At 42.4% G+C, this 19,461-nt stretch overlaps 1 protein-coding gene across 2 annotated transcripts in view; it reads right to left on the bottom strand.

Annotated features, from left to right (window-relative positions):
• Window positions 1-19,461, bottom strand: part of ZRSR2 (zinc finger CCCH-type, RNA binding motif and serine/arginine rich 2) — a 35,117-nt gene that overhangs the window by 2,319 nt on the left and 13,337 nt on the right. For both annotated transcript variants that reach the window (XM_033200902.1, XM_033200901.1), the window contains exons 4-10: window positions 17,940-18,048; window positions 17,234-17,320; window positions 12,645-12,683; window positions 11,551-11,669; window positions 5,356-5,569; window positions 2,309-2,364; window positions 640-749 (exon numbers count right to left, since the gene is read on the bottom strand). In XM_033200902.1, coding sequence (XP_033056793.1) covers window positions 640-749; window positions 2,309-2,364; window positions 5,356-5,569; window positions 11,551-11,669; window positions 12,645-12,683; window positions 17,234-17,320; window positions 17,940-18,048 — 734 coding nt within the window. The remainder of the gene's footprint in view (window positions 1-639; window positions 750-2,308; window positions 2,365-5,355; window positions 5,570-11,550; window positions 11,670-12,644; window positions 12,684-17,233; window positions 17,321-17,939; window positions 18,049-19,461) is intronic.

A 19,461-nucleotide genomic window follows, 5' to 3' on the forward strand; every position in this document is an offset into this window, starting at 1 on the left:
AATCACAACATAACTAGGCCTTCAAAACTGCTGGCTGCTCTCTGCACAAGACTGGATCATTTCCTGATTGGGTTGCCACTGTCCGATGTCAGTCTGACTGCATGCATGTTTAACTGATCCCAAGCCTACAATTAGCCTCTAGAGCACAGAAGCATGTATTCCAAGTAAGGCAGGAAATGCTATGGGTAAGGTAATGTAGGTGGTGATGACAGAAGATTCATGAGGGATAAAGATGGAAAGAAAGAAAGAAACAAACAAACAGCTCAAGTGAGGTGAGCCAACGAATAGAAAACCCCTCTGAAACTGCAACAAGGGAAATGGGGCTTCCACAGACGTAACTCCTTAGGCTTCCTGATTTGTCAGACACAGAGCCCAGGACTGAAGACTGGAAGACTGGAATTCTAGCCCCAACTCTGTCACCAATACGTTGTGACCTCAATCACTTCATCTATCAAGTAACTCATGAGGTCGGTTACAGATCTAAACTGTGGTGTTCTTTCTATAAAGTTCTCTGCTCATCTACTGTGTGAGGCAAAAAGCTATGCCTCACCACTTTAAAATACTGGGTTTTCCCCAAAGAGTATCCCTTTATATAGCAGTGGAACAATTGAGGAAAAAAATCATCACTTTGTCTTTTACCACAAATGGCCATTTTCCACCGCGTCACTGGGCAGAATTCACACTGCAGCTGTCGTCCCGCATACCATCGCCCGTTAAACAGAGAAAGCGCTGCTTGGCATTCTTCTTCCCTTTAAACCAAAAATCAAATGATACGCTTTACAGTAACTTCCTGATATGTAGATTAGCCCGACTATTAATTAATCCCGTTATTAATTTATTGTAGGACCACCAAGTTCACTGATTTTGTACCTAGGGAAGAGTCATTAAAATATTCAAGCTCCCGAAGCTCACAGTTTATTCAGGAACCCTTTTTACTAACCCTCGGAGAGGTTTCAATGCCTGGAAATTGGCTTGAACGAAAGCTTCTTAATCCAAAAGACTGGACCATTAAAAATGCAGAAGTGTTTTCCACTGCTAGAGCCTATTCTTTCTCAGATAGGATTGCTGTTCTTCTTATTACGCTGGTTAATTTAACCCATTAGCCATAGTATGGCCTAGGCAAACAGCAAGATAAGCAGAAATGATACAGTAATTGCTCTCTTAGCTGGTCAAATGCACACTAAGATGATTTTGGGCTTCAATCTCTGGCTCTTTCACTATAAATGCTTTTATGTTCTCTATTCTAGTTATCCCTTTTTAGTTTGTATTTTAATTATTAAAATTATGAGTAATAATATAACCACATTGTAAAACATTCAAAGCTATGTAACTATACAAAGAATGAAATATAAATGTATTATTTTTTCTTTTTGAGATGGAGCCTCACTCTCACTCTGTCCCCCAGGCTAGAGTGCAGTGGTATAGTCATACCTCACTGCAGCCTCGACCTCCTGGGCTCAAGTGATCCTCCTGCCTCAGCCTCACAAATAGCTGGGACTGCCAGCACATGCCACCACATTCGGCTAATTGTTTTATTTTTTGTAGAGATGAGGTCTCTCTTCAAGTGATTCTCCTGTCTCAGCCTCCTGAGTAGCTGGGATTACAGGTGGCTGCCACCACACCTGGCTAATTTTTTGTAGTTTTAGTAGAGATGGGGTTTCGCCATGTTAACCAGGCTGGTCTTGAACTCCTGGCCTCAAGCGATCCTCCCACTTCAGCCTCCAAAAGTGTTGGGATGACAGGTGTGAGCTACCATGCCCAGCTTATGTTATTTTCACATCCATTCTATATTTCCGTTTCAACTCTTAATATTTAAGTTTTAAATATTTAGATTTACTTAAATTTTAATTTTATTTAAATATTTTAAAATATATGAAAGCTGGGCCAAGTGCGGTGGCTTATGCCTGTAATCCCAGTACTTTGGGAGGCTGAGGCAGGTGGATCGCCGGAGGTCAGGAGTTCAAGACCAGCCTGGTCATCATGGTAAAACCCCATCTCTACTAAAAATACAAAACATTAGCCAGGCATGGTGGCAGGCACTTGTAATCCCAGTTACTCAGGAGGCCGAGGCAGGAGAATCACTTGAACCTGGGAGGTGGAGGTTGCAGTGAGCTGAGACCACGCCATTGCACTCTAGCCTGGGCAACAAGAGTGAAACTCCATCTCAAAAAAAATAAAAATAAAAATAAAAACATTAGAAATAAAATATATGAAAGTTATATATCCAGTGGAAAAATCCCAGACATCAACAGAAACAGAACAACAAACTGTGACAAATCAGGAAGACACTCACAAGCAGAATACTTACGACTGGTACTGAACATATACATTGCCCCTCAGGTGAGGTTCCAAATTGCAGCTGACCTAGGGAGCAAGGAAGAATGCTATCATCAAAATTCCAGAAAAGAAACCAGCCATTCATCAAATGTTTGTCCAGGCTAACATTCCCCAAAGCAGTTACCAATCAAAGATTCCAAAATAGAGATACTAGCTGACTCTGGCATCTATTTAAGGCGTCCTTGGCACATGGTAATGTGCCTGATCCCTGTTGGTCCAGGTCTGTTTTTTCCCACAAATATGAAATGTTTCACACATCCATAAAAATACAGAAGATATCAATCAGCCTATATACACACTACCCAGATTTAACACTAACGTTTTCCACTTTTGAATGAGAATTTTTACATATGTAAAACATTAAAGACCCAGTTGAAGCCCTTCTATCCCATTCTTCTCCCTCCTCCATCACAAAGCTGAACACTCTCCACAGGTTGAGTGTAGCCTTCACATTCCAAACGCAAACACACATATTACATACATAGACCTACACAGACACAAATACAAATACACAGATGCAGGCATATATACATATATCATATGCATGCCAAAACCCACACATATGTATCATACATATAAATGTTTATTATTTATAATGGGTATACACATATTATATATACATATGCAAAGAAACAGGTAATATGTATTGATAAACAACATAATGTTGCTTTGTATGTTTTAAAATTTTATAGAAATAGTATTTATTCCATATTCTTTTTTCAAGATGTAGTCACATAAACTTAACTACTGTATACTGGATGTACCAAAAAATAAAACTTATCTACTCCTCTAGAATGATGGTTTTTCAAGATGCTTCCAATTGTTCATCCACAAACAGTACTGCAGTCAGCATTCTTAAACAGGTCTCGGCCGGGCACGGTGGCTCAAGCCTGTAATCCCAGCACTTTGGGAGGCCGAGACGGGCGGATCACGAGGTCAGGAGATCGAGACCATCCTGGCTAATACGGTGAAACCCTGTCTCTACTTAAAAATACAAAAAGCTAGCCGGGCGACAAGGCGGGCACCTGTAGTCCCAGCTACTCGGGAGGCTGAGGCAGGAGAATGGCATAAACCCGGGAGGCGGAGCTTGCAGTGAGCTGAGATCCGGCCACTGCACTCCAGCCTGGGTGGCAGAGCAAGACTCCGTCTCAAAAAAAAAAAAAAACAGGTCTCTGTGGTATAAAGATCTCTCTACTGTGCATAGCCAGTTTATAGATTACACGTACCTTCACTAGTTATTGACAAACTGCTCTCTGAAGTGGTTTTACTAATGTACACATCCTCATCTACCCTTGGTATTAACAGAATTTATAATTTTTTGACTGATAGGTGTGAATATCATCCCATTTTCATATGTACTGTTCCTATTACTAGTTAGGTTAAATATTTGATCATTTGCCTTCAACAATGACAAATCTGATTTGTTTTTATATAATAGTATATAAAAAGGTCCTCGAATATTCATACTAGTGTTTAGCATTTATGTTCAAAATGAATCTATAATTTACAAATTTGTCCCAGAGTATTTTCTTAGGGTATCCAAAAACGAGCGGGACCCATACTCAATGACAATTTGTAACACCACCCTTAGAAGGAAGAATAAAAGGCCTCGGGAGTGCATGTCAGCTGTGCAAGCTAGGGTGAGAGAACTCTGAACAAAAGAAAAAATACGTTGTGGTGGTTGTGGTTTGTGGGTGCAGCCTGTTGCAAGTAAGGGTGCAATTTCCATGAACTACTCTGAAGTTCTGAAAGCAGCCCTCCCACTACCACTTCACAGAAGCAGTATAATCAAGAAACCCTATGAGGAAAACCGCTGATGTAATCCAGTCCCCTCACTTTCAGGATAAGGAAAAGGCAGGAAGAAGTGGCAAGGCCAGTCAAACCACATGGCCTCCTCGTCCAGTGCTTCTAACATGGTGTTGTGTGGGTGTGACCAGGCAGTTCCACTTCAGCAGTTATTGCTTGTGCTGACAAGTAGTGTGAAGACAGAAAGGCATATGCCCCAGAAACAAAAGGTTAAGGAGGAAAAAAAAATAAAAAAGAATTTTTAAAAATATTGAAATCAGTTGATAGAAGTATAGCCTTCAATGTCAGGAATATCTTTGTCTTTTGGGGGGTGTTCCAACTTTTCATCATCATTTGCAACTTGCAGGAAAAAATTCACAGTATTATTCCTGTCTTTTCCCAAATTATGGGACAATTTCCCTGCCTTACCATAACCAAGGCATTCCAGTTCAGATCTGACGGAATCACAGACAAGGCAGGAAGCTTCACCCTGTTAGAATTCAACGAATGGGTCCTGGGAGCAGCAGAGATTACATCTGGCCTTACCCTTGCACTAAGGAATACTTTAAAATCATTATGTGTCATCTGAATGCCTTTTTCACCAACTATGCTGCATCACAGACCATGGTTTGTATAATATTATATTCAGTATTGAAAGTATCCAATGAATAAAAAGAATGTAAAAAAAGCAGTGGAGGAGGTGGTGGAATCTAGGTTTATGTGGTTTATGTTCCTGTGTGGCTCCAGAAGAAAGAACATACACCTTGGGTGGAAGCTAAGCTGGTACTGTCAACACAATGAACCAACAAACTTAGTGAGTGAAGTTGTGTCACACTGTACATGGAAGCCACCTACAGAGGAAGGAAGGGAATGCACCGTTTGTCACATGCAGCTTCTAAGTGAAGGACTGGATGGCTATGTGCAGAGGACCTGATACAGAGAATGCATGTGCTGGAAAAGAACTGGAGCACAAAGCTACCAAATAAATGAAAGATCCTTTGCAATCTAGACCCCTAGCATTCAGGAAATACCATGCTAATACATGTTTATGATTTCGTGTGGTATTGACGCGACATTGGCAACGAGGTAGGGGTGGAAAGAGAGAAAGAGGGGAAGTCACAGTTACACAGTGTCAGCATGCCTGACCCCAGCTGAGCCTGTGTCCCAGCTCTCTTGGGCCATTAAGTACTGCAGGGTGAAGCAAACCAGTCCCTCCTCCACACGCATGCCCACCTTGAACTGAATCACTTTCCCCACGTTCTTGAACTCGGGCAACACATCCTCATAGAAATCTAGGAACTGCTGGTAGGTTTCTTCCTCGCTGTACTCCAGGCTTGCATCAGGGTCATAGTCATCCCTTCTGCACTGCTCCATTCCAAATGTTGTAAACATGCTCTTAATAAGAAGGGTAGGACTGGATGTTGGGAAATTATGTTTACGTGAACATCTGCATATGAAAGAAAAACTTCAATTCACTAGACCAATAGTTGAAAATTACACACAAAACACCTGCTTTAGACTAGGCGTGGTGGTTCGCGCCTGTAATCCCAACACTTTGGGGGGCCGAGGCGGGCGAATCACCTGAGGTCCAGAGTTTGAGACCAGCCTGGCTAACATGGTAAAACCCCAATTCTACTAAAAAATACAAAAAATTAGCCGGGCGTGTTGGTGTGCGCCTGTAGCGCCTACAATCCCAGCTACTTGGGAGGTTGAGGCAGGAGAATCGCTTGAACCCAGGAGGCGGAGGTTGCAGTGAGCTGAGATCGCGCCATTGCACTCCAGCCTGGGCGACAAAAGCAAAACTCCATCTCAAACAAAAAACAAACAAACAAACAAAAACACTTGCTTTAAATTTTGAGATAGAAACTCATGTAATTTAGTTGTTTTGACTTAACTGAAAGAGAAGAAACCCCACTCAGATGCCAAGTTTCAGCGCTTAAGGGGATTTTTTTTAAGTGCTGAAACTTGGCACTTGCTGTTTTAATGTCAAGTTGGAAACAGTTCAGAGTTCATATACCATTCAGCTGCCTTTGAATGAAGTTCAGGAAGCCTACACATGTTGAACCACAGGGGAAAAGAAGGCCTGCTGATTGGTGTGACAGGATGTGGTGATAGGCATGAAGATGTCACATGCGGGACTGCCGAGAGGAAGGTGGGAACTAACAATGCAATCCTGGTTCTGGACAATCGTCAGTGGACTCCATGTTTACACAATATAGTAATCCAAGAATTTAGAATTTCCAGTTAATGAAGCAATTCAATCTGATCTGTGTACAGCATCTTGTAGCTTTCATGGCATTTTTACATTTTTCCCCTCTGGTCCTTATATCCCTTTAGGACAGTGGGGACTAGTATTTTCTCCACTTTGCAAAGAAGGAAGCTGAGACCTAGAAAAGCACACTTGCCCAAGTCATATGGCTTGGAAGAGAGGGATCCAAGACATCTGCATTAATCTAGTATCTGGTGCCTGTCCATGATAGGGTGTAATAGATATAATTTGTTTTTGAGACAGGGTCTTGTTGTGTCATACAGGCTGGAGTGCGATGGTATGACCACACTTCACTGCAACCTTCAATTCCCCGGGCTCAAGTCATCCTACTGCCTCAGCATCTTGAGGAGCTGGCGCATGCCACAGGCGCATGCCACTATGCCTGAATAACTTTTTTATTTTTGTAGGGATGGGGTCTCGCTATGCTGCCCAGGCTGGTCTCGCACTCCTGGCTTCAAGTGATCCTCCTGCCTCAGCCTCCCAAAGCTCTGGGATTACAGGTATGAGCTACCATACCTGCATCATTTATTTCTTATTTAATGAAGGTGGCTAACCATTATGAAGAACGATTTTCTTTTCATAGTTTAAACTAGACCAAGGCTAAGCTGACTAGACTGTACCTGAGTAATATTTCAAAAATCCTTCATATGAGTTTACTTTCTTACTTCCTTCCTTCTCCTAACATACAATGAGGAGGAAAAATGTAGTTCAAGGTTCCAAATAAACAAAATTTTCCTGGTTAGGTTGCTAGTCAAAATTGGTAAGAAAAAAACTTTTTTTTTTTTTTTTGCTGGGGGAGTCCACAGAATTTAGGAAGAAAGAGAGTTGAAGAATAGGACATGTTGGGAAAAAATAACACTGGTCCTAAAATGACTAAATGTTTCATCACACTCACTTTCCACATCTGTAATGTCTATCTAAGCACCTACTGAGATAATGCTTACAGAATGCCCAGCATACACCATGCTCAGCTCAGAAATGCTTAATCAGTGTTCATTAATGTGAAATTTTCTATTTTCCAAATGACCTCCTGGATGATTCAATTAGAGACCTTGCAATTAGATCCCTCTTCCCAACTACTGACAGAACAAAGAGCAAAGACTCAACCTGGCTGGCAACACTAACAGTGAATCAAAATATTATAAGTATGAAGCATGCACAGAATTAAACAAGGAACCAATTTAATGAGGTTAAAATTCTGCTCAAGGGATTCTTAGATCTGAATGAACTTGGCCCTAGTTCCCAGGATGTCAAGTAAGCATTTGTCAGTTTTGGAATAGAACTGAAGTCCCTGTCTGGGGAGAAATCCCCCCTGGCCTCAAGACAGTCCTTATAATCTAAGTGTATGCAAAAGGCCAGCCCTAGAGTTTTTACTGAAAGCTCAGCTAAGGGAAGTGACATTTACGAAGGCAGTCTAAAGCTGCGGCTCCAAGCCTGTGTGCTTCTCAGAATTACCTGGGAAGAAATGAGACTTCTTACTTCCTACCCTAGACCATCTGATCAGACCTCAAGGGGTGGGGGACCCATATTTTCAAAGTAGCTCCCTACCTGGTCCTGAAGATCAGCCATATTTGGGAACCCACTGGTTTCGGGCATACTATTTACCCATTATTCTGATACTTAAGTCAGTTTGCTGCAAAAACCCACAGTTGTTGGATATTACCTTAGGCCAAGAATGGCCAATAAATGGTGTGGGTATCCAAATGCCCCTCAGGTATAGCTAACTGACTACTCCTCTTTTTCTTCTTCTCAAGGAAGTACTCCTGGTACCCATTACCTTTGTGCTACATAGAATCCCTGCATTGCACATCAAAGTGAAGCTGCAATCATTTATCGAAGGTCACTGCAAGAAACATTCTCATGAAAATTACATATGCAACTGTTATAAAGCATCTATTCAAGTTATCGTCCACCTTCCTATTTATGTCTTTGTAAAATATTCCATGGGAGAAACCTTTAGAATTGGGTGCCAGGGAAATTTTTGTCTTTCTAGAGATATCACTCATTCTTCCTTTTTGGTAAGAATTACAGCTTATTATCTGCTTGAGATGCATTCAAATACGGAGAAATAAAAACCTGGAGAAAATAATTCACTTTCTCTTCCTTTCCTTGCTTTCAATTTCCTTTACTTTCTTTAATTTAATGCACCAGATCACGAACCTTTAAGTCACTTTTGGAAGTAAGTGAGGTATAAATAGACCACTCAGTTTTACCTTCCATTAGTAATTATTACCTTTGAGGAGACAAACAAATAGATTCCCCTCAAAGCTGTGACTCCAAAAAATACCAATTCCACCACGGCTCTAGAATTGAACTCTGTACTAATTACAAAAACAACCAACCAAAGAAATGCTTAGATTATGGAAGTGTTCCTCTGATGGTCTCACAAAACTTAACGACAGAGCAGAACGGCTGCACGATCTGGAGCAAGTCACTGGGGCTCTCCATAAAAGGGGAACAGAGCAGTCTACTTGTCTAAAGGGATGGTGCTAGATTTTGTAACTGCTAATTTCACAGAATTTCATGTCACAACTTATCACCTGAATGATGAAAATCTCCACATTGCTCTCATACTTTGATAGTTGTGATGGCAAAATTTCATATGCCTATGAAAACTGTAAGAAATGTTCACAAACTAATTTGACCACTGTCCATATTTCCTTGAAATGACTTGAGGAGAGATGGGGTCTGAGAGCATGACGGGCCATTCCCTCTTCCCACAAGGAGGGCCTATCAACCAAGTTCTCGAAATCGTTTAAGACATCCCCCCTCCTCTCACTTTTGCCCAACAAAAGGAGAATCAGGCCAGGCGCAGTGGCTCACGCCTGGAACCCTAGCACTTGGGAGGCCGAGGCGGGCAGATCACGAGGTCAAGAGATCGAGACCATCCTGGCCAACATGGTGAAACCTCGTCTACACTAAAAATACAAATAAATTAGCCGGGTGTGGTGGCGTGTGCCTGTAGTCCCAGCTACTCGGGAGGCTGAGGCAGGAGAATTGCTTGAACCTGGGAGGTGGAGCTTGCAGTGAGCCGAGATCGTACCACTGCACTCCAGCCTGGCGACAGGGCGAGACTCCCGTCTCAAAAAAAAAAAAAAAAAAAGGAGAATCAAGAATCAGGCTACCATGGGTCTTAAATTTAGAGGAAATGTTAGAGATAGAGCCTACATGAGGCATCCTGCAGCTGGAAAACATTAAATGCAATTTGGTTCAACTACCCATGCAAATGTGAACTTGCATGGAGTCCCAGTTGTCTCTGAAAGGTAATTCACAGTGCATTTTTCTTTAGTGGGAAGTTTTTTACACCAATCAATTATTACCATTTCTTGTTCAGATTAAGTGTGTATTTGAGAAACACTTCTAAAGGTATCAAAGGGAATAAAGTCTCTTTCTTTTCCTTAGTTCCCAGTTTTTCAAGAGGAGGTTTTCTACTAATTAGAAGATCCTGTGACTCTTTTCACAGACATTCCGGACATCTGCAATCCCCCTCTAAAATACAAAAGGACATACACACTTGACATTAGTGGCTGTCAATCCTAGGGCACACTAGAAACACTTGAGGACATTTTGAAACTAAGGCCACCCAAGTCCCTGGTATTCTTTTATTTATCTTTTTTTTTTTTTTATAGAGACTAGGTTTTACCATGTTGTCCAGGCTGGTCTCAAACTCCTGAGCTCAAGCGATCTGCCTGCCTTGGCCTCCCGAAGTGCTGGGATTACAGGTGTGAGCCACCGCACCTAGCCCTGATATTCTGATTTACTCAACTTGAGGTAGGACATAACTTTTTTAAGTTTTCTAGATGACTCTAATGTGCATCCAGAGTGAAGAACCACTGTTCTTAAAAAATGAAAAATGGTGTGAACACTTAAATTCAAAAAGAAAAAGAAAAGAACCATAGAGAAGGATATATTTTCAAAGAAGAAGAAAAAAACCTCACAACATGAATACTTTTATGAATAAAGTAAAGCTGACAGATGACATATGGTTTCTGATTAAATACATCTGCATTTTACTATTCATATCCCTTTTCAGGATTAATAGGATGTTAAGGTTATGATTAGATCTTCTCTTCTGCAGAATGTATGGTGATAATTATTAGATTTTGTCTCAGATGGACTCATTCACCATTAGGAATTATTTACCCACTTTAAGTTGTTCATTCATAAACAGGCCAAATTATAAAAATCACCATTACCTGGCATATAATAGGTGTTCAAATATTTGCTAAATGACTGAAGAGATCAACACTAGATTTCCATATGAATGTCTTCTTTCAAAAACATTGACCCAAAAGGGGCAGGGAACAAGAAGAGTGTCTCCCAGAATAACAGCAAGAGTCACAATAACGCAAATGTCAGCAAGCACTCCGGGGGCCCTGTTCTATGGGGGTGTGTGCTCATTTCAGCCTCACAGCCCCCTCAGAAAGATGAGACTATGTTTAATCCCATTTCATAGATGAGAGAATGAAGGCACACAGAGCTGAAGAAACTTTCACAAAGTGGTAGCCACTGAAGCCCGTTTTTGCACCCAGCGGTCTGTACCTGAGTCTGAGCACACTCACTGACAACAGAAATTAAAACACTTTTACTCTCCTCATTTGGATCCTGTCTTTCACAGATATCCCTTCACACATGCCAAGTTTTTTTTTGTTTTCTTTTTTGAGACAGGGTCTTGTTTTGTCACCCAGGCTGGAGTGCAGTGGTGCGATCATAGCTTACAGCAGCCTGGAACTCCTGGCACATGCCAAGTTTTAAAAATTAAAAGCCTGTTTTGGGGACAGTGTTTGCCCTTCAAAAAATAAAGCCAAACTGCTCCAAGCTCTTGAAATATATTATTTCCCCATCCCAGTTGTGCACCATGGACTAATGCAAGCTTAGGAAGAAACCAACAAGCAAAGTGGCTTCCTAAAGATGCGGAATGCGAAGGAAGCACCCTCAGAGAATTAGGCTAAGCCCACCCAGGGAACAAGGATAGAGGGAACAGGGATGGTCAAAGCAGAGGATGATCAGCTGGGAAAACGAGAGCAGCAGCAAGAAAACAGCAGATGTCTGATGACGGACATTTTAAATGAAAGCCTGCCCCTCCCCCAAAAGGAGAACTCACAAACTTCAACATTTTGAATCACTTCATTCTGACATGATAAAACAAAATTAGTTACCTATCTCCAAATCTGCAAGCTCCTGTTTTACTGTAGAAGGGACAGTTAGCTCGATCCTTCTCCATTACTCTGAAATCCACGGGTGGTTCTGGGTTTTGCCATGTGGTACCATTTTCCAACTGTTGAAAATAACCATGACTTTACTGGTGGAGCAAAAACCCATGAAGACGAGATGTTTCAAAGTATATTAAAATATTTTCCTCAAAGATAAACATGGTTTCATTTAAGAATGCAAACATTTAAGTTGTAACAGGCAACGAAGACTTTACAAACAACGGTACTGAGACATGGGCTCCATGTCTCTCTTGGCTCCTGGTCACTTTCCTTTATCTGGTATCACTACTGCCACCAGGGGCAGTTGCCAAGGTTTCCATCCATTCTAAAAAGGGTCCAAGAAGGCCAGGCGCAGTGGCTCACACCTGTAATCCCAGCACTTTGGGAGGCCAAGGTGGGTGGATCACCTGAGGTCACACCTGTAATCCCAGCACTTTGGGAGGCCAAGGTGGGTGGATCACCTGAGGTCAGGAGTTCAAGACCAGCCTGACCAACATGGAGAAACCCCATCTCTACTAAAAATATAAAATTAGCTGGGCTGGTAGCGCATGCCTGTAATCCCAGCTACTCAGGAGGCTGGGGCAGGAGAGTTGCTTGAACCCAGGAGGCAGAGGCTGCAGTGAGCTGGGATCGCACCACTGCACTCCAGCCTGGGCAACAAGAGCAAAACTCCGTCTCAAAAACAGAAAAAAAAAAACAAAAAAAAGGGGTCCAAGAACTTATTAGGGAACCACCACATTCAGAAATCGAAGTTACTCTGATTCAAGGTAAACTGTCCACTGGAGGCTTACAGTATGTGATGTCGCTTAAGCACACTGTAAGGACTCTAAACAAGTCCAGTCCACAGGGGTCATGAATACCATCTGTATTTGTTCATCAATAAAGCTTGTTGTTGTTGTATAATCAAAGCACCACAAACACTTTTTCAGATATCCAAACATGATCTGAGTAACCTACCACAAAACTAACATTACTGGAAGTATTATTTCTAAGTAAACATTAATTGGTCTCAAATTCTCAATGAAAGGTTTTAAAAATACCTCATTTTCAGCCTGATCCAGCATCTTCTGCAAAGCTTCCTAAAAATGGTGCAAACACAGGACTAATGAAAACCCAGAAGTCAGGTAAGTCACATCTGGTTTCTCTGGTTAAGAATCTCAAGTGTAACAATTAAAACACATACACACACGAGCACACACGTTCTAGTTTTCTTTTGAATCACAGATCTTTTGAAAAGCTTTCAAACGATATATAGCTGAGACTTTCTTTTTTTTTTTTTTTTTTTTTTTGAGACAGGGTCTCACTCTGTCATCCAGGCTGGAGTGCAGTGGCGTGACCTCAGCTTACTGCAACCTCTGCCTCCCAGGCTCAAGTGATCTCCCACCTCAGCCTCCTGAGTAGCTGGGACTACAGTCACGCACCACCATGCCTGGATAATTTTCCTATTTTCTGTAGAGATGAAGTTTCACCATGTTGTCCAGGCTGGTCTCAAACTCCTGAGCTCAAGCAATCCACCCGCCTCGGCCTCCCAAAGTGCTGGAATTACAGGTGTGAGCTACCATGCCCGGCCCATAGCTGAGACATTCTATTCAAATAGAAAATTTACTAGATCCCATTGCAAAATATTTAAAATAGTCTTATAAGAGTTTCAATAATAGTAATACTTAGTATATTTGAGTATATATACCATGTCCTAGTTTGTAAAAGGGAGTATTAGTGAATATAAAACACAATGCTAGGCCGGGCATGGTGGCTCATGCCTGTAATCCTAGCACTTTGGGAGGCCAAGGTGGGTGGATCACTTGAGGTCAAGAGTTCTACATCAGCCTGGCCAAGATGGTGAAACCCCGTCGCTACTAAAAATACAAAAATTAGCTGGGTGTGGTGGCACGTGCCTGTAATCCTAGCTACTTGGGAGGCTGAGACAGGAGAATCGCTTGAACCCAGGAGGCGCAGGTTGCAGTGAGCCCAGATCACGCTACTGCACTCCAGCCTGGGTGAAACAGCAAGACTGCGTCTAAAAAAACGAACGAACAAACAAACAAACAAACAAAAAAACCCCAAAAAGCAATGCTAGATGAAATCATAAACATTTAGCAGAAGCTAAAGTATGACATGACCAGTGGTAATTAGCACTTAGGAGAAAATTCTAACTTTTTAATAAGGCAAAGGAGGTTCTGCAATATGCCAGTAAATTTCTACCTAATTGGCATTTGAGCAAGTTGTACCTATGTTTAACAGTCTTATCTTCCCTAGCCCCTTAAAGCATTACATAAGACTCGTATGTCTAGCTGCTTATTTGTGGTGCTCAAAACAGAACTCGTATCCTCTACACTCCCTGGCCCACATCCACCTGAATGCTCCCTCAGTGAATAGTGCTGCCAGTCATCTGTCTATTCAAACTAACAACCTAAAAATATGACTTGAATTCCCCTCTCTCTCTTTGTCCTCCCTCCCATTCAATCTACTAGCTAGAGTCCCACTGACTCTGCTTTGACACACCCCAAATCTGTGTACTTATCTTTATTTGGAATCAGAGGCCTTTTAACTGGTCACTGTCCCCATTCCTCATTTTTATAGTAAGTAAAAATGATCTGTTAAAAAGGTCTGGTGCAGTGGTTCACACCAGCACTTTGGGAGGCTGAGGCGGATGGATCCCTTGAGGTCAGGAGTTCGAGACCAGCCTGGCCAACATGGTGAAACCCTGTCTCTACTAAAAATACAAAAATTAGCTGGGCGTGGTAGCAGGCACCTATAATCCCAGCTACTCAGGGGGCTGAGGCACATGAATTGCTTGAACCCGGGAGGCAGAAGTTGCAGTAAGCAGAGATCCAGCCTGGGTGACAGTGTGAGACTCCATCTCAAAAGAAATTTTTTTTTTTAAAAGAATGATCTGTTAAAAGGTATAGATATAAATGAGATAGAGTCATTCCCTGCTTAAACCCCTTCAGTGGCTTACCATTATAGGAAACATAAAATCCAAACGCCTCGTTCAAATCCAGGAAGCCCTACATGATCTGACTCTGCTTACCCTCCACTCCCCACCCTCCCCCAGCAACCTCCTCCACTTCCCTTCTCTCCTTTGGACTCTAGATTTCAGGCTCCCCAGCCTTTTTTCAGCCTTCAAGCTTCAGGCCTCTTCCCGCTGAGATCTCTCCACTCGGTGTCAGCTCAAACATCACCTCCTCAGAAATGTCCTCGAGCAGGCAATCCATAGAAGCACAACTCTGTTCTCATTACTCTATCACATCACTCTGCTTTCTTTTTCTTTTTTTTTTTTTTTGAGACGAAGTCTAGCTCTGTCGCCCAGGTTGGAGTGCAGTGGCTCAAGCTTGGCTCACTGCAACCTCCGCCTCCCGGGTTCAAGTGATTCTTCTGTCTCAGCCTCCTGAGTTGCTGGGACTACAGGTGCCCGTCACCACACCGGGCTTCATTTTTTGTATTTTTAGTACAGACGGGGTTTCACCATGTTGACCAGGCTGGTCTCGAACTCCTGACCTCGTGATCTGCCCGCCTCAGCCTCCCAAAGTGCTGGGATTACAGGTGTGAGCCACCACGCCCAGCCTGCTTTATTTCTTTATAGCACTTAATATGATCACATTTTGAATGATCTGTTTTGCTTACTTATCATCTTACACTCCCATATAAAAAACTAGCTCAATGAGAGCAAAGACGGTGTCTTTCACTGCTCTGTGTCTGTCCACTAGCGAAGTGTCTAGCATATAGCAGAAACACATACTGCCGATTCTTTTTTATAAGCTTTAGAATCTATTTCATGTCCCTCATTTATCCTTAATGTCTCACAGATTTCCTCTGAAACAAAAGCATTTAAAGGAGGCCTTAGCTGTTACCGAATTCCTGAAAGACCTCAGTTGAGGAACACTCTACTGTTAAAATAGGAATTAATTCCTCTCTATAAAAAAATGACAAGCTCCAAATAATTTTTCTCCCCCCTAAAAACCTAGCATGATCTTGCCTCATCTGGAAAGAAGTGCTCAAATAAAGGTGTTTAAAATCTGTACTGAAATTAACAGATGGCCTGAGATACAAAAACAAAGATTGTGGAGGCTGCTTCTGCCCCATATTGACTACAATGTAGACACATGCATTTTTCCCAATTATAAGGTGATTATCCAATTTTATGCTATTTAAATTTAGCTATATTACAGAAAAGACAAATCCTGATGAATCAGTCAAGGGAAGATGAGCTGTGATACCTCAGAAATAAATATACTGTTAAGGAATAGCAGCAAAACAAACCAAATAAATCTTTTAAAAAGAATCCTGGAAGATAGAGAAGATGCATACATACATATGCCTCACAGATTTTTTTTTCTTTTTTTTTGAGACGGAGTCTCACTCTGTCGCCCAGGCTGGAGTGCAGTGGCGTGATCTCGGCTCACTGCAAGCTCCGCCTCCTGGGTTCACGCCATTCTCCTGCCTCAGTCTCCCTAGTAGCTGGGACTCCAGGTGCCTGCCACTACGCCCAGCTAATTTTTTGTATTTTTCATAGAGACGGGGTTTCACCGTGTTAGCCAGGATGGTCTCAATCTCCTGACCTTGTGATCTGCCCGCCTCAGCCTCCCAAAGTACTGGGATTACAGGCATGAGCCACCGCACCTGGCCAATTTTTTTTTTTTTTTTTAATAAGCAACTGTGTATTAGCTACAATTGTCTTCATAGCCTAAGTGGAAGAGGAAGTCAAGATTTAATACAAATAACAAAAACTATTTCCTAGTTCCTCAATATTTGAGTTCCTGATTTCTTTAAATCCTCTAATTCTTGCTGACATGTCGTAAAAAGTTCTCTTATGAGCCGGGCGCGGTGGCTCAAGCCTGTAATCCCAGCACTTTGGGAGGCCGAGGCGGGCGGATCACGAGGTCAGGAGGTCGAGACCATCCTGGCTAACACGGTGAAACCCAGTCTCTACTAAAAAATACAAAAAACTAGCCAGGCGAGGTGGCGGGCACCTGTAGTCCCAGCTACTCAGGAGGCTGAGGCAGGAGAATGGCGTAAGCCCGGGAGGCAGAGCTTGCAGTGAGCTGGTATCTGGCCACTGCACTCCAGCCTGGGTGACAGAGTGAGACTCCGTCTCAAAAAAAAAAAAAAGTTCTCTTATGACCTAAATAAATGTGGAAACAAAACAAAATATTATTCTCTAAAGAAGTCAACTCACATACAGCAGAACCTCAGAAAAACACAACTTGCTATAAAGCAAGCACCAGCTGCCTGTTTCGTAAAGAAAGCTTTCCTGGAACACAGACATATCCACTCATCTACATATTATTGATGGCTACATTCAGGGTACATTGGCAGAGTTGGATGTTTGCCACAGAGACCAAACCATAAAGCCTAAAATATTTACCATCTGGCCCTTTAAAACATTTGCCAATGCCCAGTATAAAGGGTAAATAAGGTAAAGCTGAAGAAAACTTTAAGGAATCTGCCACTGCACGGACCCAAAGAAGAGAGTCAGAAGGGAACTCTGGTGTATGTCTAGATGAAATATGATTCTTTCCAAACAAACAAATGAAGTGACAAGAAAAAAGAAAAAAAACCCCCAAACTCTGACATGCCTACTGCTTATTCTTCAAACTCATCACACAGCACATCCCAGGACAGGAATCACCTCTTTTTCTTTCTTCTCCTGTCGCTTCTGCTCCTCCTCTTCTCTGTCTTTCCTCTGCTGTTCTTCCCATTGTTCCTTTAACTTTCTCTTTAAAGGGGAAGAAAAAGTAACTTTGTTTCAGACACTTTTTAAAAACATTTCACACACAGGACACATAGATGAAAAACTTTTAAAACACTGGCATACTGAATAAGATCAGTTTTGCTTTTTTTTGTTTGTTTGTTTGTTTTTTTGAGACGGAGTCTAGCTCTGTCGCCCAGACTGGAGTGCAGTGGCGCGATCTCGGCTCACTGCCAGCTCCGCCTCCCGGGTTCACGCCATTCTCCTGCCTCAGCCTCCTGAGTAGCTGGGACTACAGGCGCCCGCCACCGCGCCCGGCTAATTTTTTTGTGTGTGTTTTTAGTAGAGACGGGGTTTCACTGTGGTCTCGATCTCCTGACCCTGTGATCCGCCCGCCTCGGCCTCCCAAAGTGCTGGGATTACAGGCATGAGCCACTGCGCCCGGCCAGTTTTGCTTTTTTTTAAGTTCAAGATAGGCAACTCTTTTTTTTTTCTTTTTGAGATGGAGTTTCGCTCTTGTTGCCCAGGCTGGAGTGCAATGGCGCGATCTTGGCTCACTTCGACCTCCCAAGATAGGCAGCTGTTCATGGGAGTTACTATGGTGAAGTAATCAGTTTGTTCACTAGTTACGTGACTCCTACCGTACCTCTTGTTCTTCTTGCCGTTTTTTGGCCGCCTCTTCCTTTTCCTTCTTTATTCTGAATTCTTCTTGTGCCTTCTGCTCTCTTAGCAACCACTCCTCATGTAATCTTTGCCTATCAGTATAATGATGTAATCAGATAAAAGAAATGGGCATTCATCCACAAATACACACACACATGAGAGCAAAATGACACATTTTGGGACTGATTCAAATATCACGAAAGCTATTTTCTATTCAAGCAGTCAAGTGGGTGTAAGAGAACGAGAAGAGTAGAGCTTTTAGAAAAGCACCACGTGTCAGCAACTATCTTCCTAATGGGCAATAACTTAAAATCCCTCTTACATTTCATAGGTATATATGGCTGTGACATACTTTACAGAAAAAAAGGACACTATGACTTTCCCTCTAGACTGATCACAGTGACGTTTAGGTGCCAATAAAATGGGTAGCAAGTTTCAAAGCAGCATCTACCTTTCCACATTCAGAAAGCATTTCCCGTCCTATTCTATGCAATTATTTTTATTTATTTATTTATTTAGAGACAGAGTATCGCTCTGTTGCCCAGGCTGGAGTGCAGTGGCGTGATCTTGGCTCACTGCAACCTCCGCCTCCTGGGTTCAAGTGATTCTCCTGCCTCAGCCTCCTGGGTAGCTGGGATTACAGGTGCCCGCCACCATGCAAGGCTAATTTTTGTATTTTTAGTACAGAGAGCGTTTAACCATGTTGGCCAGGCTGGTCTCGAACTCCTGACCTCAAGTGATCCACCTGCCTCAGCCTCCCAAAGTGCGGGGATTACAGGTGTGAGCCACCACAGCCAGCCCCTATTCTTAAAAGCAGCAATTCCATGATGGCAGCACGCTGAAAACCCATTATCCTCTGCCATAAACATTTGGACTACTACTCCACACAGTTAAGAGACTCCTGTGGTTTGCCTCCAAACACCTAAACTGCCAAAAGAAGGAAAATAAAAGTACATTGTGATCATGTTTTTAAAATAAAGCTACAGGTTTTAAGAAATGAAGTTATAAAAATAAATTAGTGAGGGCCGGGCACAATAGCTCACACCTGTAATCCCAGCACTTTGGGAGGCCATGGTGGGCAGATCACCTGAGGTCAGGAATTTGAGATCAGTCTGCCCAACATGGTGAACCCCATCTCTGCTAAAAATACAAAAATTAGCCGGGCGTGGTGGCAGCCGCCTGTAATCCCAGCTACTTGGGAGGTTGAGGCAGGAGAATCGCTTGAGCCTGGGAGGCGGAGGTTGCAGTGAGCGGAGATCATGCCACTGCACTCCAGCCTAGATGACAGAGCAAGACTTTGCCTCAAAAAATGAAAAAGTAAAAATAAACTAGTGAGTTTTTTAAACTAGTCTGTTTTTTTATATGACCAATTATAATGAGTGGTATTACCTTAAAGTGGCAAGTGTCTCAGGCATCCAATATCACAAATTTCTAATATAAAGCGGGGCTTATATTTCCAAAGTCTACTTGCCAATTAGCTGTTTAGAACCCCAAATTCATTTTTC

Source organism: Trachypithecus francoisi, unplaced genomic scaffold (assembly GCF_009764315.1).
Source record: "Trachypithecus francoisi isolate TF-2019V2 unplaced genomic scaffold, Tfra_2.0 Lachesis_group6, whole genome shotgun sequence".
Lineage (NCBI taxonomy): Eukaryota > Metazoa > Chordata > Mammalia > Primates > Cercopithecidae > Trachypithecus > Trachypithecus francoisi.